Source organism: Phascolarctos cinereus, unplaced genomic scaffold (genome assembly GCF_003287225.1).
Source record: "Phascolarctos cinereus isolate Bilbo 61053 unplaced genomic scaffold, phaCin_HiC Scaffold_3;HRSCAF=262, whole genome shotgun sequence".
In the NCBI taxonomy this organism is placed as follows: Eukaryota; Metazoa; Chordata; class Mammalia; order Diprotodontia; family Phascolarctidae; genus Phascolarctos; species Phascolarctos cinereus.
In genome coordinates, this window is record NW_027555736.1 from 109,638,790 (window position 1) to 109,663,733 (window position 24,944).

Sequence of the window (24,944 nt, forward strand, 5' to 3'; positions counted from 1 at the left end):
GTTAAAAAAAAAATCCTGAACTTCATAGAAGATTTGACATAGATGAGCCAAGGGAAATATAAGGTACCTACCAAAGACTAATTACAAGTGACTCAATAAGGACAGACTATTTACCTTTTATGTATGTAAAATGTAAAACATATGTCTAAGATTATTAGTAATTTAGTAGTTCATAAGATTGAGGTAGACCTGAATATATGACTTTAAAAAGTAAAACAGCTTATGAACAGCTAAAAAGAGTAATTATTTTATAGAAACTGAAGAATTATTTTATACAAATGGGGAAGAAAGGACACAGGAATTAGATGGGAGAGGAGGGCTGTAAGTTCTGGAAACCTACTTTCATCAGGAATGGGTTCAAGAGGGAACAATACATATATACCTAAAAATATAAAAATCTTCTAAATTCATAAAGAAATGAAACACTAAGGGGATAGGATGGAGGGAGAGGAAGGGTGTTTAGATTAACAGGTAGAAGTAGAATTTCTTAGGGAAAGTATGTCTCTATATGTGTGTGTATGTTATGTATATAAATATAACTATATATAAATATATCCATAAATAACTGTAGCCTTCTGGAGGGGAAGGGGAAAAAAGAACAAAGGGCAAAATGCACAGCAGAGAACAAGAGAACAAGGAAGCAAAGAAAAAGACAGCTCTCAATACAATTCGTAGTATTTATTGTAGACTTTCTTGAAATGGAAATTTATTGCTATATTTTGAATCTTCTGTGTTCTGCTGTGCACATGACATGCTTTTTTCTCTTATTTTGTATTTAAGTTTCAATATTTAAGTTTATAATGTTTCTTTTCTTATTGTGTATTTAAGTTTCAGTAAAGAAAAAAAGCCAAAAAAAAGCCAAAATATGGTAAATTATCTGAGCCAGGATTTGAATCAGGTGTTCTCTTTCCATTACACCCACTCATGGGATTTGAATCATATGAAAAGGCTTTGAAAAGGCTACATATGCAGTCAATCATTTTGAAAGTGAGGCTGTGTAAAGTTAACTTGTGCTTTAGTGGATAGAGCACTGGCCCTGAGGTCAGGAGTAGCCGAGTTCAAATCCGGCCTCAGACCAAACACTTGACACTTAACTAGCTGTGTGACCCTGGGCAAGTCACTTAACTCCAGTTGCCTAAAAACAAAACAAAACAAAAAACAACAAAAAAAGTTAACTTGTGCTTTCTTGCCTTTAAAGCATTCTTCATTTAGGTCCTGTCTACTTGAAGAGTACATTGAAAGTTAAGAAGGCAGAATCTTAGTCTTAATTTTCCTTTGTACTATTAACCACTCTGCTCTGATCCCATCTCCTCCATACTTCCAGGGTGGGAATGTAAACCCTTGAAACCTTCCCAGCGATTCTCTAGGGTGGGGTGGAAAAAAGTGTACCAAGGGCTTGTGGGATAGTTTCCCAATCCCAGATGCACTTTCCTTTTCCCCCAGGACTTTTATTTTGGGTTGTCAACAGGCAATCACAAGGTTTCAACTTCTTTCACTGATGTCCAGTTTAACTGCTCCTTGTGCAGATTGTCTTGATTACAACATTCTCAGACATATCATTTCATTAGCATTCACCAAGTTTGCTTCTTAAAAAGTTTCTAGCTTTAATAAGTCTGCTCAAAAACTCACGTTATACTTTCAAGTTTGCCTTTTTGCCTCTCTCTGAACTTTCTGAGGGACACATTAGTCAGCAAAGTGATGTGGCCATAACTGAGTCTCAAGACACTTCCATGGGACTCAATGTCACCTGCCATTTGTCGCTTTCTTTCTGGACCTCAGACAATATGTAATTCCTCCTAACCAAAGGCTTATTTACTTGGGCGGCTTGCCCCCAAACTCTTGATAGGATGTGAAAAACATTCTCATTTTAATGAGAAACAATACGTAAGATTTGGAACTAGTAGGTTCAAGTAACAACAAACCTGCAATTCCCTAGTGCCTTCTCTTTAGGTCATCCCTCTAATTTGTCTTTGGGAAGTAGGTTTTGATTGATATGTAGCAGATGTCTCCAAATGCAGACATGCCCACTATCAAAGCTGCTGTGAAGGGTGTGAAGGGTTTTTTCCAGGTTGCTCCCCTCCTCTCCTAACTCACCCACCATAAGTTCTGCTAGACAATCAGCAGAAAAAAACCTTACATTTGGGTATAGGAATCTACTTAAGAGCACCGGGGTCTCTGGTAACCATATTATGGCACCTGTGTGATAAAACTTCTTCCAATGAGTGGATGCCTTTCAACTTCTTATTAAATAGCAACTTCTAGAGCAGTAGAAGGCTGCTGGAATTCTAATTCTAATACCAATGACCAAAGTATCTTTCTTTTCTTAATAATTTTGGTCATACCCTCTGGTTTAGGAGAGATGATCAAGCACAGTGGTTGGATAAGGATGGGAGAAGAAAAACAAGAAGTGACAATGTCCAGGAACACAAAAGCATCTTCCCTTGGGGATTACTGGAAACTAGACTACAATATACGGAAAAAGACAAAAAAAGGAAATGCTATATACAGTGTTATGCAAAAATAACATTTTTCACTTACCTGTATTTACAACCTGCCCTCCCAAGTACCTGAAGAAACACTACTACAATACACAGAAGAACATGGTAATTCAAAACAATAGGTGGGGGGTAGCGTGAGATAACAGGTTCTCTCTCTTTCTCTCTCTCTGTCACACATACACACACACACACACACACACACACACACACACACACACACACAGAGGTGAGAGGTATGAAGCAGTTAAAAGTGGCTACTTAGCCCTTAATAATTACCACCAAACACTAGAAGCTCAAGCTGGAAAAAAATGAAGCTTTAATATCAAGTAACATACTCAATGGATTTTAAACACTATGTAATACAAAACCTTCATAAGATTTTTTTTAAAAAAAGCCTTTTTTCCCCCTTTCTGGATACCCTTCTGGAGAGATGAATTAGTGAGCAATCAGGGCTACAGAGGCAGAACACGATGAAAAAGAAAACTGATGCCTAACAAAAACCTAACCCATGTTAGCAGCTCCATTTGACCTGCCACCTGAACCCTCTCCCCAGATCCAGAGACATAAAACTAGGAGCCCAAGAGGACTTCCCAAACATTCCTGATATGTTAGCATAGTCACATGTAAATAGTTATTTCCTTGTCATTAGACCTTCCTGTACATTAAAAAACAAAATCAGCTCCTTCCTCCAGCTTTCATGAATTAATTTAAGTCCCAACTAAAATCCTGCCTTCTAAAGGAAACCTTTCTCAGTACCTCTTAATTATGTCCTATTAATCCTGTTTCTAGTTTGTCCAGAACTGTTTGCTTGCCGTTTCCCTCATTAGATTGTAAGGTCAGGATTGTCTATTTTCTCTCTGTGTAACTTTCATTAACTGCTCTTTCCATCAACTGTATTTATATTATTTATATTGCCATAGGCTTCAATTCAATTTGAACATCCATCAAAAGCACTCAAGGTGTGCAAGCACTGTGCTAGCCATTGACCTCAGGGCTCTCTTCAATAGCTAATACTGATTCAGTTACCATTTTCTACCTGACACATCTGAGGTGACTTCTGCAAATCAAATTTAAACATCTTTCTTGTGATTGAAATAGTAACATCAAATACATAAAATCTTTCCAACACATCCTAACCTCTCGCCTAGCATTTTCTGACAGCTCCACCTAAGCCAGCAGGAGACAATGTACAAATGCCAATACTGCTAAATGGATTTTTTAATATGACCTCAGTAAGAGAAAGTTATATTTTCTATTAACCACAACAATACAACAAGAAGTTAGAAAAGTCAGTTACATAAAAGCAAAAACATTTTTAAAAACACCTTTATTTTCTGCTTGCAATATGGACAGTAAGTTCATCCTACTTAGAAAATTAGACAGTGTAGTCCTGGCATGGTTAATATTACCAAACAACACTGAGGCAAACTTTGTTTACAGACTGGTTTTCCAATACCTCTTGGGGGGGGGGTTTGCTTTAGAAACAATCTTTCCAGTATCACTGTTATATTGACTCTGCACTTTCAGCAAATTCTGATTCTTTGCAAAATCCATCTCAGGAGCACACTCAGGTCAAAACTGTGGTCTCAAGAAGGCAGGAAGCAGGGCAGTAAAAAGAGCACTGACTCAGAAGTCTATCAGCTCCAGCCCCTGATGCTTACTACCTGTGTGACCTAGGGCAATGCCCCAAACCTCCCTGGGATCAGGTTCCCTCTTCCAACAAATGAGGCGGATGGTCCAGTTGGCCTCTGAGGTCCTTTACATTTTATTAGATTCATGATCTCAAGATATTTACATGTTGACTCCCCCATAAGAAAGAAGGCATGCTGCTTAAGGTCAGATGTTAACTTTGTTCCTTTGTTTTGAGTCCTTGGCACTTAGCACAGTGCCTGAAATATAGTACGTGCTTAATAAATGCTTGTTGACTGATTTGGCAAGTAAACTGAAGGACTACTTGTATAAAAACTGGACCCAAAACTTTCAGTAGTAGCATCCTAACTGCACACTAATACAACATATTATGACCTGGAGAGTAAACTTAAGCTGCCTATTTTAGAATTATGACCATCATTTTCCCTTCTTCCTTTTAAGAAAATATGTGCAATAATCTTTCCTACTACAGATGTTGAAGTTTAAAAATACTTATTTTTGTGACAATTACTAAATAAAAGTTTACCCAAGTGGTTAAAAAACCATAGGTCTGGCAAGTTTATATGCCTTAACTGCAGTAAAAAAACAAAAACAAAAAACAAACAAAAAACCAAACCACTCCTAAACAATCCAGCCTTCCCCCCTAAACCATCTAGTCCAATCCCATTAATGAATATGGTAAGAAAATATTTACATGCTCTAATTATACAAAAATCAAAGCATCTGTTTTATACTCAGGAATCTGTACACTTTACACAATGGTCAGTGAGAAAAATATATCAACCCTTATAAAATTACACGACATATCAAAAGACAATTATACCTACATTTAGATAGATAGACATATATATCCAGCATCAGTGAGCCTTTGCTCTTTGCCCAAATCTAAATAAACTCTTTTGTTTCTTCCACTAAAGACAGATATTTTATAACAAAACCTTGAAGAGGTAGTAATATTGCAAAATGAGGGAGACTGAAGAAACATACTGGTTTGATAATTGGGTGAATATGCAGTACCCATTTTACAAAGAAGGCTGAACTCTGTGGCACAGAAACGTTAACTGCCCCAGTGCTTAAAATAGGCTCAAGTCACTTAAACCACCTAATTTTACAATGGTAATTCTAACAAAAAATATTTTCTTCTCCTATACCTTCATTGTGGGGACCAAGTATTTTTCCAAAAAATCTTTGTAAAGAAGAGATCTAGTCTCTTAGATTTTTTGTTTGGATTATTGTTTCATTAGAGTCACTCAGGATAGAGTTGCATCACCCAAGTTAATAATTAAAAAACATCTAGTTGGCATTCCAGTTTTAGGAAATACAGACATTGAGGCATCAGAAAAAACCCTTTTAATTAAACTAAGAGTGTCAATAGTTTGTTACTATCAAAGGCTCTTTGGCTCACCAGGACATTAATTGAAACATATCATTTAACCAAAGGCTAGCATCAAAGTGTTTTAAACATTAAGAGCAGCCTGTGATTTTCAATTGTTTTCAAGCCCACACACCTTATAAATAATTACAATCCAGGATTTTACAAAGGGACAGCAACATGCATTATCTTGGCAAATCTACCCAAATTTCTTAGCACTTCAATTCAGGGCTTTGGGTAACTTGTCAGGACAAAATAAATCAGTGATTTGATGGGAATTTTTAAAAAAGTACATTCATATAGAACACACTATTATCAGATGTATGTTCTGTTCCTAAAACAGGAATCAAGTTCTAGCTTTAGCATCTCCTGTAAAGAAACCAGACAATCCCATCCAAGGTTCACACTTCATATTCTCTTGCAGAGTCTGGATTCAAATGGCACATTACTTGTCTGTCTCCCCATGCAAATGTTTCTATGTAAGTGCATCTACATTTTCCACATTTTCAGGAAAGGTTCTTGTCCTGTTCAATTTCTCTTGAGTCAACATTTTAGCCACTCCAATTAAGAATCTGGTACCCAGAAGTCATGCAGCTTTCCCTAAAAATAAATGGGAAGGTGAGGGGAGAAGGAATGCTGAGTCAGATTAATAGTCATAAGACTATCGACCAGATTAACTCTAAACAAATCAAGTGCTTTGAAGAGAAAGGTGAATGCAGTAGGTGTGGTATTATATTGCCTCCTTACAACTTCAGAGTAACTGGTATCCATATTCAAATGGTGGTGGTCTATTAATAATAAAAGTACATGCTTTGAATACTATATATATTTCCCTCAGCACCATATATATAAAGAAGGTCATTAAGAAAAATGCTAAGCGGATTAACATGAATCTTTGGAAATAAATTCCCATCTCTATCAATGCTATTTTAGTATATGTACTATTGGCCTTAAGCAGAGGAAAAAAACCTTATTAGAAGTTAGAAAGTAACAAAAGGCAGTTAAAACATTTCACCAATTTTCCTATGAGAATACTGGTTAAATATACAAAAGCTTTTCTCTACAAGGAAATACATACCTTATTAGGTCATCTAATTAAGAACAGCAACAATATTAAAAGCAACAAAACGTCAGAAAGTATGAATTCACTTTTCCTTAGTCATTACCTCTGAAGACTCCTTTCAGTATTCCTATGATTTCAACATAATCTACAACATAATCTACATGTACCCAGATAATCTCACACCAGACAGGTAGGCATTAAGTAATTATGACAACTTTCTTTGAGCAGAGCTTACTACAAAGTCCTAAAGGATGATTTTCATTAAAAAAAAAATCCTTTCAGTGAAATACAAATGCACTTGGTTTTTAATACAAACTATTTGTATTTTCAGCAACACAATTTTAAAGATGTGCTCCCTTATGCACTGTTCCTAAAAAACAAAACAAAAATCCCTGGTACTATGAATCATCATTTAAGTAATATGCTAGAGCAAAGTATAATATAGCAATATATTATATGCATATATGTTCAAAGCACACTAAGTATTCAGCATCAAGAAAAAGAACCATATAATGAAATGTTACCTGAATAGGCCGAGAATTTTGGATCATTTCTTGCCATTTTCCATGTATTATGGCAACTAAATCTATTACCTTTAAAAAAAATAAAAAATTCATTGATATGGATAGCCTTGCTTGTGGGATGTGCCAAGTCTCGAGGCTGCCACAGCTCTAGCATAAGAGGGTTCAGGCAATTGTATTTTCCATGTTGGCTCTTTCTAGTACTAAAAGCAATCCAAATACTGTGTTTTTTCTCTCCATATTTAATCTGTCTCTGTACAGACCACTGCACCAGAATGAAAATGATGCATTCTTTTAAATCATCAAACCAATTAATATCAGTTTGTTAATTAGCACCTGAGATACAACTATTTCTGGAAAAAGTTTTAACTGCTTAAACAAGGTTAATGTCAAACAACTTTCTGTAGGTGTCTGTCAGTTCAAAAAAGAACTTTTTCAACCTCTGGAATTCAGCAGATTCAATTTCACTTAAATAAGTTGCTACTTTTTCTTCTGGTGGGTTTAGAGAAAGCATGCAACTTGCCATTTCAGCAAGACCATCTTCTGAAGCAATTACTTAGACCATTTCTGTCACTCTCCACCCCGAGTAAATAAAAGAGAGGCTTCTGGCACCAACTTGGACTCAGACTCTCCAGTTCAAAAAAGCCGCTGGGTGGTCCTCTTTGAACCTGTCTGTCAGCAACAACCACAGGGTTCTACGGACCAGTAACTCCAGTAAGTGTTCAAAAGAATGTGTTTCTGAAACCAGGGCTTTCTACTCTAGTACTAAAAGCTATCCCCAACAGGTATTTGAAAATCTGTAACTCAATACAAAAATTAACATCTGTGTACTAAGCTATATATTTCACTTAATAAAATAAAAATGTACTAAACTCAAGTGATCACTCCTACACTGGATAGACTTTACCAGTTAATTTGGGATGAGAAAGTTATGCACATGATACACATTATCATCACATGGTTACAGACCATTCAAAATACAAGAGACAACAAAATATAAGTGTAAATAGCCACTAAACATGGATTTAGGATTCAAGAATATACCTGAACATATATACATATTTTTTAGTGTCCACTACCATTTGGTAAGAAAGAATATTCACACTTACCTTTGTCCTATGAAAAAATCTTGCGTCTTCTCTGATAGAACATTTTATGTGCTTCTCCAAAGAACCACATAGCTGCAGCAAATCTTTCTACGTGAAACAAAGACAAGGGGCTTAAACAAGTTAACTCTGAAGCATTATAAACTATTCAAAAGATGCAAAGTAACACAGTTACCCAGGCCAACTGACAATCATTTTCAAATCTATCATCCCCCAGTTTTCAATTTCTGATGTTAATCAACCAAAACAATCATACCCAAACTCTGTCCTATCAGTGAAAGCAGTGACTGCCAAGACAATAGGGCTATTATGGTTTCTTGCTAGTTAATATAGAAAAATAGCCAAAAATAAAAGTAGGAATTCTAAATAGCTCTTATCCATGGAGGGACTAATGAAAAGCAGATCTACTGCTCAGAATAGGTGCTGAATTCCTTAGAAATATGAGAAGTATTCTAGCCCATTCTCCAAGGAATATTCAAGCTTCAACAGATGACCTGTTTTCCTCCAGAAACAAAACAAGCTCTTATTAATAAAAGATTGATCATACTGAATTCCTTGGGAAGTTAACTTTGGTTTCTAAGTCAACATTTTTTTTTTTAGGATTTGATAGTCCATACAAACACATTAAAGACTGGTGACTGTATTAGTTCATCATGCCTGAGTCAGGAAAGTGACGAGATCGAAGTTTACCAAGCTATTATAAACACTTGTTTATTTTTGTGAAAATCAACAGCATTTACAAAAGGGTAAAGTGCATTTCAACTAGATCCAGACTTTGATTAGTCAAAATTTATGAACATCACTCTCTTATTTCCTTGATGGGATGATAATGTGTTACATCTCACAACATTATAAAAATAGGTTCAACTTCAGTATTAAGGAAAATTAACAAGTACTATCAACAGGATATTAGTTTCAAAAATCTAACTGTTATAAAACCTACTTTCTCATAAAATGACCCCACCGGCTGTTATTTTGTGCTCAATTTTAAAACAGGGGTTCTAAACCTTTTCTGTGTAATGAACTCTTTTGGCAGTCTTGTGAAACTCACAGATCCCTTTTCACAATGTTTCAGGGTTTTAAAAAAAACCCCACCATATTGTTTTGTTTTTTAACTTGGACAAATGTACTTTATTTTTTTTCTGTGCATTTATTTTTAAAAATATTTTATTTTCCCACAAATTACATGCAAAGATAATTTTTAACATTTATTTAAAAAAATTCAAGTTTCAAATTTTCTGTCTCCTTTCCTCATCTCCCCCCCTCCCAGAGACAGTAAGCAACTTGATATAGCTTATACATGTTCAATCTCAGAATGTTTTTAAATGCATAAAATATAAAATATAAGATTACAAAGAAAACCAATTATACTGAAATAGTTACTTTTTTAAAGTTTATGGATTCTAGGTTAAGAAGTCATGCTCCATCCAAAGCAAAGCCAAATTAAGTTTACTTTTGGTAATAGTGAATTCAATTACCCTTATAAATACTACATTAAAAATACTAAAGATCCCTTACCCTTTGTTGGAAAGAGAAAGAACAGGAACTAACTTCACTGACTAAATGAAGAAGCACATAGGTCAGGTAATACACCTAGAAAAGATTAAATTAATACAATTAGTGCTTGGGGGGGGGAGGGGAAGGACACATTCACAGTCTGACAGACCAAAATGTTATTTCTACAAGGGAATGAAATGACGGAGAATACACACCCACACAACCTTGGAAGGCATTAAATGACACAACAAATTACCAACTTCTTGGCCTATCTATACAATAGGGAGTCACAAGACTATATATTTAGGAAGGTTATTTTGCTGGCTGTATGAAGGATGGAGTGGAGGGCAGAAAAGTCAATTAGGAGACTATTAGAATAGTCTGGGTAAGAAGTGTTGAGGGCCTGAACTAGGAGGGTGGCAGCATGAGCAGAAAGAAGGAAATGGATTTGAGAGATTGTGGAGGATGAACGGACAGAACTGGACAACTGGATGTGGGTAGTGAAGAAGAAGAAGAAGAAGAAGAAGAAGAAGAAGAAGAAGAAGAAGAAGCAAAGAAGAAGAAGAAGAAGAAGAAGAAGAAGAAGAAGAAGAAGAAGAAGAAGAAGAAGAAGAAGAAGAAGAAGAAGAAGAAGAAAGAAGAAGAAGAAGAAGAAGAAGAAAGAAGAAGAAGAAGAAGAAGAAGAAGAGAAGAAGAAGAAGAAGAAGAAGAAGAAGAAGAAGAGAAGAAGAAGAAGAAGAAGAAGAAGAAGAAGAAGAAGAAGAAGAAGAAGAAGGAAGAGTCAAAGATAATTATGTAGTTCTAAGCCTGAGTGACTAGGAGAATAGTGGTTTTATCAACAGAAATTGGGAATTTTATGGGAAGACCAGGTTTATATGTAGAAGATGAGTTCAGTTTTACACTTTGATAAATTTAAACAGATTACAACCTAAGAAAATTCAATTCACAGGATACTCAATTATGGCAATACATTGCCAGAAGATAAATAGGAAAAAACAGTCATCTTTCTAATAAAAATTTATTAAGGTTCTTTGCTGATTATTCCCAAACCTATACCTCCAGGCTAACCTCTTACCACTCTTTTTTTCGTGTCTCTAGGACTTCACATGGATACCCCTCACTTCAAACTTATCAGCTCCACTTCTTCATTTTTATTTGTCGGTGGTACTGACTATATATTTCTAGTCTCTTAAACCTTAGAGGTGTCAGTAATTCTTTGCTTTCCATTACATACACTCAATCTGTCATGACTATTAATATTTTTTTCAGAATATTTGATTCATTCCTTCATTCTCCATCTCTTCTACCATCATAGTTCAGGCACCCATATTATATTCTTGCTACCAACTGCACCAGATAATCAGAGTAATTTTCTTACAGCATGGCTTTGCTCGTTTTTCCTTTGCCTAATAATCTATAATAGCCGATCAAGTTTAAATTTCTGCCAGGCTTTGATGATGTCTCTTCATAACCTGATGCTTTCTTCTGTTCAACTCTATTTCCTACTACACCTCAACATGTACCCACTATTCTAGTTATACCATTTTCAAATGGTCAATCTCCAGCATACAACATGCTCGTTTGCCATTCCCATGCTCCTCTTCACATCTTACATACTTCTCTCCCCTAATCACATATCTAATCACCCATTCTTTAAAAATTATTCCAGCACCTGAGCACTCTTCCTTCCTTCTTTCCTTTCCCCAAATCCCATTATATTTATAGTTAGTAACAAATAGTTTAACACTTAATTATATGCTCCTTTTATTTCTTCTACATATTACCCTTGCTTCAACAAGCACTTTTCTTAAAGCAGGACTATAGCCACAATAGAGAAATTTACTGTCAGTGGTAGTGCTTATATACTTTGTTACAGAAAGTCTTACTCTAATGCCTCATAACACAAAGGTGTTGGCTTGGCTTCTTGAAAGTTATGTCAATGGAACACAATCTCTGACAGGTTCTACCATGCTGCACAATACTGACAACAGACTATGTCTGTTTTCCAAGGAACAGCATATACAAGAACACAGAAGCTAAATCACCATGGTGGCAAATTGCTTGGCCGTGGCAAAAACCCATGAATTAAAGACAAACACAAAATACCCCTCAATCTTGTCTAGACCCTTTCTGCTTCTACTGTGATGGTGATCAAGATGGTGATCAGAAAAGGGGACAAGAAGATGCTAGGAATTATGCCTTTTTTACATAATCTATAAACTTCAACTATTGGTACAGTGACTTTGTATCCAACAAATGGACATATTACCAGAGGAAATTAATTATATTCATCTCCACAGTCTCACCATAAAAGAAACCAGAAGACAAAAGGAAACTGCAGTTAAATGAAAACATAGCTCACAAATTTTCTTTTGAAAAGTAAATAAGAGGTAACAAGAAACGTCATTTCATGAGATGGATATCTTTTACTATAAGGCTCATGATAAATGTGGAAAAATATCACAATCACATTAACTGCAACATAAGGGCCACTACCTGTTATGGTAGATGGGGAGGTACAGCAATTCTACAAACTCCATAAAACCTTCCAGATCAAATCCACATACATACTGATATTTAATGACTTCAATACACAAGTGGGCATAGGGGAGGATGATTAGAAATTCTGAAAGGTATGGTTTGAGAGTAAAAAACAAGAGAGGCCAAAGACTTGTAGAATACACAACCTTATACTTATGTATCACAAATACCTTCTTTGAGAAAAATGTTAGGAGTGTTAGACATGGAGAGCACCAAACATAAGAAAAATAAAACATTACATTTTGACAGGGAGGAAATGACTAATGTGGGAAACATTCACCTCATCAGCTACATACAGCTGACTGTAAATGTGTTAAAGCAAAGATTAATAAAAATAAAAGAAATAATAACAATAAGAAAAAGATGGCATATAATTAAATGAACTCCAATCTGACAGCATTGCAATAATAAATGTTACCCATCAAACTGTATGAATCAACTGTGCCAGATTTACAGAAGGAAATAAAGAAAAGCCTTACGATGGGAAACCACGGGTGGGTTGCAATCTGCATAAAAGCAAGAGTACCCAAACTGATGAGATCAATTATTCACTGAAGTTACTTAGTGGTGAAATAATACCTTAGGCCAAAACACTAGAAAGCAAATATTTCAAGGGTTATAGTCAGAAGTACTAAAATTGAGGTGTCTTAAGGTAAAAACAACACTTAAAAACACACACAGATCCTTTTCCAGAATTATGGTCTTAAAGAAATTATAATGACACCTATTTTGTACTACTTAGTTTTATCTAAAAATTTCATAGCAGAAATAAATGCAAAAATAAGATTTACTTTTTGGCCAATTTCCTGAAATTCATTTATTATAAAGTTCAAGGAAGGTCAAACTTGTTTTCATGTGCTTCCAGATAATTTAGTCTTTAAAAATAAGATTTTATTTATGTCTTATTTTTATATCACCTTTATTTCTAAATCTATCCAGCTATCTACCTACCTTTCTCCTCCTAAACCCAGAAAACTGTTCCTTACAATAAAGAATAAGAGAGGAGGGAAAAAGCATTTCATCTAAACAACACATCAAACAAGTCTGACAGCATACAAAGCATTCCATTTTCAAAGTCCCCCACTTCTGCAAAGAAGGGAGAGAGGCGTATGCTTATCAAATAATCTAGTCTTAAAACATACCTGTTGCTCAAGGTCTAGACCTAAACAGTCTTTGGTAAGGTTATCCTGTTGTTCACCTGTTTTCTTTGCTATCATTTTCCTTAACAAATCAGGCTTCATTTGTGTAAGGTACTGACAAAGAAGAGACATCTGCCAAAGGAAAGACATAGAAGGGGCAAAGTATGAGTAGTATAGCAGGCACTGATCTCTGCTGGATATCTCTTTTAAGTTGTTCTCTTTATGAATAATTATTCATGTTAATTTATAAGAATGGTGTCAATAATATGCTTAAGTTTTTTTTGTTTTGTTTTTTTGGCTAGGCAATGGGATTAAGTGACTTGCCCAGGGTCACACAGCTAGTAAGTGTTATGTGTCTGAGGCCAGATTTGAACTCAGGTCCTCTTGAATCCAGGGCCAGTGCTCTATCCACCGCGCCACCTCGCTGCCCCTATGCTTAAGTATTGTATTTGGCATTATATTACTCTTCCTCCCTAGAAATACCTTCTACATGCACATATATGTGTATATATTTTCCACTGATTACTCCCTTTTACTTAAAAGTCTTTAATATCTTAAAGGAAATTTTGAGTTAGAAGAATGGGTTTTTTTTTTTAATTTAAGGACAAATGTTTGAATGGGCCAGCTGTCCAAAAAAGTAAAAAATTCTAGTTTGTTTTTTGGGGGGGCTAGGCAACAGGGTTAAGTGACTTGCTCAGGGTCACACAGCTAGTAAGTGTTATGTGTCCGAGGGTGAATCTGAACTCAGGTACTCCTGACTCCAGGGTTGGTGCTCTATCTACTGTGCCACCTAGCTGCCCCCAAAATTCTAGTTTTTATACATTTACGTGAAGTTCTTATTTCTCCAGGGAGTAAAGAAGGTTCACTGAATCAGGGAACGGATAGGCCATGCATGGGATTGAATATATCATCACTAAACTCTTTTATTTGAAGACTGACTACTAAGCTGAGAGTTAACTATTAATGTGGTCCTAGTTTGCACTTGCAAAGTTCAAAGGAAAATGGGTAAGAATCAGAAGCAAGAATCCCAGCCAGTTGTTTCCTATTTCTCCTTCTATGGGGGCAAACACCACTATCTGTCAATCACTGACAACTTAAAAGTCATACAGACACTAGTTATCACAAAATATTTATAAATTCAAACAGAAGTATGCTCATTCTAAATTCAAAGAACCTCAGATCTACCACTATAGATACATTTAGAATTTTTAAGTGTTTTTCCATTGGGTTATTGCTTTATCTGCAATGTCTTTTACTTTTCTACTTCTTGTAGAAAAACAAAATAGATGCATTCAAAGAAAGGAAAGTCAAATTCTTATGTCTTGGCATTACTATTAACCAATACTGGATAACCAAATTTTAACTGTTTTTAAAAAGACTATTTAGGGGGCAGCTAGGTGGCGAAGTAGATACAGCACTGGCCCTGAAGTCAGGAGGATCTGAGTTCAAATCCAGCCTCAGACCAAAAGCATGACACTTACTAGCTGTGTGACCCTGGGCAAGTCACCTAACCCCAATTCCCCCCCCAAAAAAAACCAAAAATAAAAACCAAAAAAACCACACATAAACAAAAAGACTATTTAGTAGCCTAAGAAAAAGGCAAAACAGTTGTGAGAAGCAATTTAAAACAGTTCTAGGCTTTCAAAATCCCTAAAGTGAATCCTTACACACACACACACACACACACACACGCACACACAAATCAGCCAACAGCTAAATTTAATTTACTATATAAAAAGACATTCATACCTGCAGATCACTGGCACTTGGAATATCTTCAGGTTTCTTGTCCAGATATTTAGCAATAATCACTAGGCTGAGATGCTGTCTCACTTGCCTAAAATCAGAATTCAAAATTGTATTTACATTTATTTTTTAATAATATTTTTGGTAAGCAAAACAGGAAGAATTAAAAAAAACACAATTTTTTTTCTTAGTCCCCAATTTATTCCAATTTTAAAATGGATCCAATATGTTCCAAGAGAGTTATATTCTAGAGAGACAAACATTACTGATGTAAGAGGGGAAATATTTTACATGAATGTTTTATAAAGTCAAGAATGACTTTCAGAACCAGGGTCCAAGAAGCAAATAACATCGGTTAAGCAACACACTCAATTCTTGCTGGATCTATATATTATCATAATAGAAAGAAGAGAAACGATTCTGATCTGCCACTCAGGGATGATGAGAAGCAATTAAAAAAAAAAAGAGAAGAGCACTTTCAACAGGCATTTAGTAAGCAGCTACTCTGTGTGTCAAGAGCTGGGAGACAAGTACAAAGAATAGAAAGATCTGATGTAGTTGCTATTAAAATCTTTTTTTTTTCCTTCCCATAGTCTCAAATACCTTCCACGTACTGTCCAGTTAGGGATAAACTGCACCAACCATAGAAGGTTGTGATGATGACTGGACAGCTCACTTATAGCCATACAAAGTTCAGGCATCTGAAAAGCACAGAGAAAAAAGAAGCACATTTCAGGATGGTTACCACGCAAGGACTGAACACCCCAAAGTCCATTCACATAGCCTTAACATTATGTTATTCCCAACCTGCTTCCCGCAAACTCCAAATCCCTACTTTTAAAACCAGTACATTATGAAAAAGCACTTAAAGATTCCAATTAACTTATCACAGAGGAGTTAGAGCTCTTTGCTAAGATGAACCTAATCTTCAGACCTTCAGTTTAGTCCTGTGTTATGATCACAGACCATATTAGTACAACTAAATTCCACTTCTACATATGGAATTTACTGTGATATTGATAAACAAATCTTCCTTCTCTAAATAAATGTGTTCTTTAGAGAATGAAGTAATCTCTAGTTCTCTAACTCCATACTCAGAATTTCACAGGTGCAAGCTCCCCAAAAGTGCCTTCTGACGTGAATGTAAGCAAATCTAAGGTGGAAATCACTTTTGAGTTTATAGATCTAAAGCAGGAGTTCTTTTTTTGTGTTGTAGATCAGGGGTGTCAAATTCAAATACAGATGAGAGTTACTAATCTATCATACATAAGGACCCCTGTGGGCTGCACATTGACTTAGTTTAAAAATGTAATATTATGTATGTCTTATTGTATTTTTGAGAAACATTTCCCAATTACATTTTAATCTAATTTGGGATGCACTAGGAGTGTTATAAGCTGCATGTCCGACATCTTTGTTGTAGACCACACCCCTTTGACAGTCTGGTGAAGTCTACAGGCCTCTTCTCAAAATAATGTTCACAAATGTATAATATACAGGATTATGAAGGAAACCATTTATGTTGAAATACAGTTATCAACATCTTTTAAAACTTCAGGGGGTTCTCAACTTAAGAAGCCCTGATTAAGCATTACATAAAAGATATAATTTTCATGATTTTAACACATATTAAACAAATGCAATCTTTCTTTATGTCTGATTCACCCCTCAACTACCAGATGTCAGGTTATATGTTAGGAACATAACACATTTTTATTCTGCCTGCACTGAAAGTAAATCTCTGCTTTCCTAACACCAAACTAGTATTATATTCTTTGGTAGCTTCATCTCTTACCTTTGTGTCCCAATCTCTAATGTTTTTCAACAGGTTTATCAGGAGACTCTGAAAGTCCACTAGTGCAATCTGTTTCAGGTGCTTTTCCAAACTCATTTTCAAGAACATTAAAAGCAGCAAGATTATTTCTTGATCTGTGTAACCTTCTGGGTATACAGCTGTACACAAGCCTATAAACTTAGCACACAATCACAAAAGTAAGTGAAATTCATTTACTAAGGAAAGGTATTTAACCTCGTTTTTAAATTCAGAAAAATGTCCTTGTTACTTCTGATATATTGGGATTGGCAATGATTCAATCCTTACAAAACAAGACAGAACCACCCCTGCCAACCCTTTCTCTAGCTTTCTAATGTTCGTACTTGGATATAGGAACTCAGGTAGATCCCCAAACAAAATTGTAGGTGGTAAAAATAGATTTCTGCTTAATCAAGTCCTGCCTCCCAAAGAACTGATTAAAAATCTTCTGAGAAAAAATAATCCAAAAGTTGCAATGACCTAAAATACTCTTGATCATACTAATAACTTAGGCAAAAGCATCATTTATTATTATCACTGTTTTCTCCAGAAAGAGTATTTCTTCCATGTGAATTCTCAAACTGAATGCAAACAAAAAAGACAAAAATGACTGATAAAGGCAAATTTCTTACCTTAACTACATTTAAAATGTTGGTTTCTGGAAGACATGAAACAACAGTTTCTGCTATAGAATCTTCACCTTTTCTTTCTTCAGATATGTTTTGTACCTCAAAATTACTGAAAAATGAACAAAGAAATGTGAAATGCATATAACATTCATTCAACAATGTTTTACTGATCTTTTTTTTTTTTTGGTGAGGAATTGGGGTTAAGTGATTTGCCCAGAGTCACACAGCTAGTGAGTGTTATGTGTATGAAGCCATATTTGAACTCAGGTCCTCCAGATGATCATTTTCAAGTACAAGGCAGTGCAAGGTGAGGCACAGAAAGATAAATAAAATATGACCCCCAGAAGAAGCTTAGAGTCTAAGAGAAAGGACAGGACAAGATACACAAAATTACAATATAACCACAATGTAAGCATAGTAAGTGGCAGAAACAAAAGATACGTGAAATTCAGAGGAATGCAAAAGTACTAATGTCCAGAATGAAGGAACAAGTTAATTCTTTATATTCTGCTCTAGCCAGATGACATTTGGAGTACTATCTACAGTTCTGAGGAAGAAACAGCAAGCTAAAGTGTGTCTAGAAGGATGTTATGAATTCAAGAGGATTTAAGGCTATGCCATACAAAGCTCAAAGAACTGGTGATGTTTAGCTTGAAAAAGAGAAGATTTGGTAGGACCATCAAAACAGTTTTCAAGTATAGTAAGAGCAGTTATGTGGAAGAGAAATCTTATACATGGCCCTAGATCAAGAAACAAGTAAATTTGCAAAAATGCAGGTTTTAGGTTTACTTTAAGGAAAAATTTCCTAATAGAGCTATTCAAAAATATAACAGATTGCCTAGGGAAAAGGATACTCCACTCACCCCGCCCCCTCAAACACACATACAGGTAAGATTTTGACCAGGAGGACAGACAACTATTTGTTGGGGACATTATAGAAGGAATTATTGGCTACTATAGATTCAATTCAGTAAGCATTCATTAAGTGCCTTTACCTAAGGTACTGTGCACATAAAGATCAAAACCAAAACAACAGTCACATCCTGTCCATTAAGGAGGTTACAATCTATAGGGGTAGGGAAAACACAAGCCCCAAAATAAGTAAATACAAATTACATCCAAAGGTATCCAAAATAATTTCAGAGGGAGACTGTACTAACAACTTGGAGAATCAGGAAAGCACTGCATAGGAAGTAGCACCTGAGCTGAAGCTAAAAGGGATCTAAGGGATGGGGTAACAGCAGGGAGGAAACAAACATCTGTTAACCCCCTACTATGTGCCAGGCACTGTGTAAAACACTTTACAATTATACAATTTGATCCCCACAAGAACCCTGGAACATAGGTGCTATTATTATCCCCATTTTACAGTTGAGGAAACTGAGGCAGACAGAGGTAAAGTGACTTGTTGAGGGAATGGGAGAAGAAGAAATTTACAATCACAGCTCTAAAGCTGGAAGGAACCTCCGATGTCAGCCAATACAACCCTCTCATTGTACAGATGAAGAAACTGAGGCCAAGGGAAGGTTAGTGACTGGTTACCCCTAAGTTCAAGATTTAGAAAAGAGAGCACGAAGCAGGGATTACGAATTGGAAAGGCAGAGAGGGGTGACTGAATGGAGGTCATAATGAAGATAAAGAGTAAGTTTAGGAGAAGTGAGGAAGAGAGAGAATAAAAAGTTATTACCTGAGAGATGAATTTCAGAGTACTGAATCAGAGGTCAAACAATCATAAGTGATGATTCCTAAGATTACAGATTTAGAGCTGGAAAGAACCTTAGAGGACATCTGGTCCAACCCTCTCATTTGACAGTTAAGCAAACTGAGGCTCAGGGATGTTAAAGGACTTTCAGCAAGGTGACATAAGTGACAGGTCATCTTTATTTTATAGTGGCAGGTTAAGGACAGTGAGACCAATTCATATATGTGACTGAGGTGAAATGAAAGTGGAAGTTGACAAAGTTGAGAAACCAGGGTGTTTGAAGGGACATCAACCTGTACACTAAAACCCCTAAGTATGAGGGCAAGAATTGGGATGCAGAGGAAGACTATGAGACCAGTGTTGAGTTCTCTGAGAAAGGAAGGAGAATGATCTGGACCAGTAAAGAACACGCCACCAAGCTCTGAAGAGAGCACTCAATAAAGATGAATGGAATGTACCTCAAAGGTGAAACTGCCCAGTGACAATGGCAGGAAAATCTAGAAGTAGCAAGAGGAACACGGTATACCCTTTTGTCTTGGAGAGTTAAGTGTATAGGGAACATAAGAAACAATATGTCTGGCACTAGAGAGGACAGCCAGTCATGCACTGTCTCAGGGATAGAGGAAATCTATGTTTCTGTGAGTATAAGATGGAAAAAAACAGGAGAATAAGAAGTCTAATATTAGGGGAAGTTTGTTAACAATAGAGTGAGAGTTCCTGAAGGCGTAACAGAAGGGGACGGAAAAATAGGATGGGGATTTAGGGAAAGTTGGGCTGAAGCAGATAAGGAAAAGAGAACTGGGATCCTTTCTAACTGTTAGAATCTGTGACTTGTGGTTCAAGCAGTCAATGAAGGCTGCACTGGAGGTTGACATTTGAGTTTGGTCTTGATAGATAATGATGCGCAGGGACTGATATGCAGCACTGATTTTAAAGTGAAAAGAGAATTGGACTTGAAATCAGGAGAGACCTACATTCTAATCCCATCGAAGACATTTATTAAATATATAACCTTGGGCATGTCATTTAACTTCTCCCAGCCTGTTTCCTTATCTGTAAAATGAGGATAATACTTACAATACCTAACTATAGGGACTGTTGTAGGAAAACATTTTAAAACCTTAAGTCACTTAACTTTTATGGGCTTTAATTTCCTTTCCTATTAAAAAAAAAAGGATGACTAGATGACATCTAAGATCCCTTTTAGCTCTAAATCTATGATTCTCTGATTGGAAATGGGGGGGGTTTCAATCAATCAATAAGTATTTATTAAATGGCTGCTATATGCCAATTACAAAAGCAGAACAGTCCCTACCACCAAGGAACTTACATTCTAACAGGCGAGACAACATGCATGCACGTAAATATATACCAGTACCTATATAACAGATAATCTTGTGAGGAAATATACGAGCAAGGGTGGAGGGAGTAAGGAGTAGGGAACTGATCAGGAAACGGATCACAAAGATGGCAGCACTTGATCTGAGTCTTGAAGAAGAAGCAGGGATCCTAAGGAGTATAGGTGAGAAAGGAGTGAGTTATAGAAGCAAGAGACAAAGCTAGAGCAAAGGCAAAGAGAAGTGAAATGGAGCAGCAAGAAGGCCAGTTTAACTAGATTGTAAAGAGCACTGCAAGAAAGAATATGTAATGAGGCCAAAAAGGGGAGAGGGGAAGAAGGGGAGAGATGGGGGGGGAAGAGGGGGAAGGGGGGAGACAAAGAGAGAGGGGTGAAGAGAGAGAGATCTGTTCAGAACTGCATTTTGGAGAAGATCATTTTCGGGGCATCCTGGATGGATTGGAATCGGGAAAGATTAGAGGCAAGGAGGCTAATTAAGAGGCTCCTTTTACACTCCAGGTGAGAGGTGAAGAGGGCTTAACTAAAGTTAGATGGCTATGTGAGTGAACAGCATGAATGGAGGCAAGAAAATCAAAGTACATTCTAAGTAAATGGAAACTAAAGCTTTCATGGAAGTATGAGATTAAAAGGAGCTAGAAGGTGGAAGACCTCGAATGCTGGGCTAATGAGTTGGAGCTTTTAGCCCGTAAGGAAATGGAGAGTCAGGAAGAGTTTTTGAACAAAGGAGTAATACAATCATAACTATGCTTTAAGAGAATTCATTAGACAATTAGTGTATATGATGAATTAGGAAGGGAAGATCCTGGAGGCAGGCAGAGAAGTCAGGACCAGAAATAAATCAGAAACCAATTTGGCTGTAAAAGGGAGAAAACATAGTGGTAGCTAGAAGGCTGTTAGCAAGTTCAAGTGAAAGCTTTTTCTTAAAAAAAGAAAAAAAAGTAAATCTGCTCGTTTGTAAGTAAAAGGAATGAATACAAAAATTAACAGTAATAATAGCAGCTAGCGTTTACGTCTCACTTATTATGTGACAGACTCTGTGCTAAGCACTTTGCAAATATGATTTCATTTGATCTTCACCACAACCTTTGAGGCAGGTACTATTATTATCCCATTTTACAGTTGAGGCAACTGAGGCAAAAAGAGGTTAAGTATTTGTTTGAGGCCATAGTTGAAGTCAAGTCTTCCTGGTTCCTGGCCCAGCACTCTATCAACTACACAACCTTGGGGTCTAAAGATGCCAGAGATAGACATTCTGCTTGAGGTAAAAAGGTCAAGAAGGTAAAAAAGTTAAAAGCAACAGTTAGTACTAGATTAAGGAAATGTCTCACTTCTTTTGAGGCAGAAAGAAAACAGAGAGATAAGTAGAGGCAAAAAGGAGACAAAAACGAAGGAGTTCCCTTCTGAGGAATCTTGATTTTCTTAGTAAAAAGATCATCGTACTTGCTATGAGTTGAAAGATGGTGAAAGTGAGGATTTGAAAAAGGTGAAGATTTACACCACCACTACCTCCACCATCACAACTACCATAAACAATACTTTAAGAACAGCCACTGGTAGAAATGAATACTAAGGAATCTAAGGGAGATGAAAAATAGAACCACTGAGCATAGCAATAACTGCCTAACTGAAATTAAACAGGGTTTGTTGCTGTGCAGGTTATCCACAGTCTGCAATTTTTCCCAGTGATACTCTGTGGGTCAGAAGAAGGAATGAAGAACATGGATGGTCAGAATGATCCATGCATGGCCATTATTAACTATGGGTTAAAGGGCCAGGACGATCTAGAATATTAATAAGACAGCAGTAAAGTGGCTAAGCATGGCCTCTAGCCCGAGCAGGATATCTAATATGGTTAAAGTGGTTTGAATTGGGTAAATTAAGGAGTGTCATATGACTGCAGGTCCCAATGAGGGCAGAGAGCTGATACACTGAATGTTATTGAGGGAAGAAGTTAAAAATTAGGAGGCTGTAGTTGGAAACCTGTTGAGTTCAAAATAATTATTTCTCTATATAATGTTATGTTGAAACAAAATACACCTATATAACTGATTAGAAGTTGTCAAACCTGAAGGGGACCAAATTATGGGTTAATTTTTATTATGGAATATCACTCATGCATTTACTAGTGCTACAGAACACATGCAAAGGGAAGTGATCTGAACTTTTAAAGGGCTTACAGAATTATAGTTATAGAATGTTATTGTTAGAAGAGACTGGACCCTCTCAAATTCACTTAGTCCAAGCCCTCTTTTGGCCACAATCTACTTTCTAGACAAGAAAGACATATCAAGATCAACAACTTTTACGTGACTTATAACAAGAACTGAGCTCTCGATTGTGTTATGATTCAGCAGTCCTTGGGCTACATTTCTATCTCCCGTACACAGCAGTAGACAAGAAAATTAGGGTGAAACAACTTCCTATAGCACAATTTGAAAACTCTGAACATTTCTTTAACATATCTTAAGCAGTCTTCCTGCCCCCCAAACATCAGTGCTAGTAAACCGTGCTAATACGTAAAAGAAAACTTACAAAATATCTTCATTGAAGGCAGGCTGAAGATTCTGTACAGGAAACAAACACTTAAAACTAACTCCCATGTTGACAAACACAGTTGCAATATCGGACAGTGATGGGATCCAAGGCCAAACTGATGATCCACTAGTGGCATCTAGAGAAGAGACAAAATATGAGTACCATGATTACAGACACTTTTCCAAAGTAGAAAAGCATTTTCTACACACTGTTCCCACAGTTTCACGGTAAAATTTACATGGGAGAACAAGATTTAATAGCAAATAAGCTGATTTTAGAGAACTTTAAAAACAGTTGAAAGGCATACTACCAATTCTTTATCTGGAAAACCTATGGCTCAATCGATAAATGACAGTTAGGAAGAAAACCATTCTTTGATATTTGTTCAACCACATTTACTAATGCAGTAACAGTACTAATACTAGCAGTAGTAATTATTTCTAAGCCTAGTTAACCACTGTTTAACTAGACTTCGAAAGAATATTGCTCTTGAAAGCCACCTATTACCAAATTGAAGGTAAATCACCTTCTACAGACTTACATAATCCACAGGTAAACAAGAACATGTTGCTATGTGCAGAAGTGTTCTCTCAAAAATGGCAATTCCACCCCCTGAAAAAATTACACTAGCCTACAACTGTTATCCTTATCACGGTGCATGATGCCAATCTATTTCTCAGTGTAATACTGTTTGTTGCTGTTGACTACATCCCAATTAATTTTTAACTTCCAATTATACCAACACTTCTGGCAAAGCAACCCACAAGCTGGGAAATTACCCAATTAGGGCTGTCACTTAAATGATTTGGAAACTCTTTTCTCCTGTACAACTGGAACACACAGATACTCTTTTTAACTTTGATCAGAAACAGGTCATGAGCACCTCATTCCATTACTACACATTTTAAAATTACACAAGCAATTTAAATCACTAAACATACTTAATCCTCTCCAGAGGCAGCTGGTGGCACAGTGTATAAAGTGCTGGCCTAGAGTCAGGAAAACCTCAGTTCAAGTCTTGCCTCAGACACTTAACTAGCTACATAACCCCCTGAGCAAGTTGCTTAACCTGTCTGTCTCAGTTTCCTCAAATGTAAAATGGCGGAAATAATAGCATCTGCCTTACAGGGTTGTTTTAAGAATCAAATGAGATAATATTTGTTTTTTCAAAAAAGGCACTTAGCATAATGCCTGGCATATAGGAGGCACTATATAAATTCTTATTCTCCCCTTTCCTTTCCTACCTTCCCTCAACATGAGTCCCAAAGCAAGCAGCACCCAACAGCTCTATACTAAGAAAATAGAAACAATGTATCTGCATACTTACCATTTCTAATTGTTAAGTCTATCAATGTATTCAAAAGCTGTATAGAAACAATATAGTCTGTGTGAACAGACATCATCTGTCAAAAGAAAATCATTATTTAATTTTTTTACACATAATTTAGAGGAAAGCATAACTGAAACCATGGCAATTTCATGTATTTTCTAATGAGAGCTGAAAGGCAGTACATGTGAAAAAGCTGAAAGCAAAAAGAGACTGTACTAGTCTCAGCCATGGGTGGTAACATTACCGGGTCACAATCAGATAAACAATTTTTAAGTAGCAAAGCCACAAATGAGTGAACATGGGGACACAAAAAGGGACTGAAATAGCCAGAATGTCTTACACATAGATGCTTAGATGGGGCAAGCACAAAATGGGAGAAGCAGCTGATCTGAAAAGATTCGGGGGGGTTTAATAGATTCCACAAGTCAAGAGCATGACATGGCAT

At 36.3% G+C, this 24,944-nt stretch overlaps 1 protein-coding gene across 2 annotated transcripts in view; it reads right to left on the reverse strand.

Annotated features, from left to right (window-relative positions):
* Positions 1-3,808: 3,808 nt before the first annotated feature.
* Positions 3,809-24,944, reverse strand: part of SLF2 (SMC5/6 complex localization factor 2) — a 47,738-nt gene continuing 26,602 nt past the window's right edge. The window contains exons 10-20 of one of the 2 annotated variants that reach the window (XM_020966728.2): positions 24,497-24,572; positions 23,167-23,305; positions 17,579-17,684; positions 16,929-17,105; positions 15,737-15,834; positions 15,137-15,224; positions 13,391-13,519; positions 9,729-9,803; positions 8,214-8,300; positions 7,108-7,176; positions 3,809-6,120 (exon numbers count right to left, since the gene is read on the reverse strand). In XM_020966728.2, the coding sequence (XP_020822387.1) occupies positions 6,085-6,120; positions 7,108-7,176; positions 8,214-8,300; positions 9,729-9,803; positions 13,391-13,519; positions 15,137-15,224; positions 15,737-15,834; positions 16,929-17,105; positions 17,579-17,684; positions 23,167-23,305; positions 24,497-24,572 (1,080 nt within the window). In that variant the 3' untranslated portion in view covers positions 3,809-6,084. The remainder of the gene's footprint in view (positions 6,121-7,107; positions 7,177-8,213; positions 8,301-9,728; positions 9,804-13,390; positions 13,520-15,136; positions 15,225-15,736; positions 15,835-16,928; positions 17,106-17,578; positions 17,685-23,166; positions 23,306-24,496; positions 24,573-24,944) is intronic. The other variant, XM_078151099.1, reaches the window with a different exon arrangement.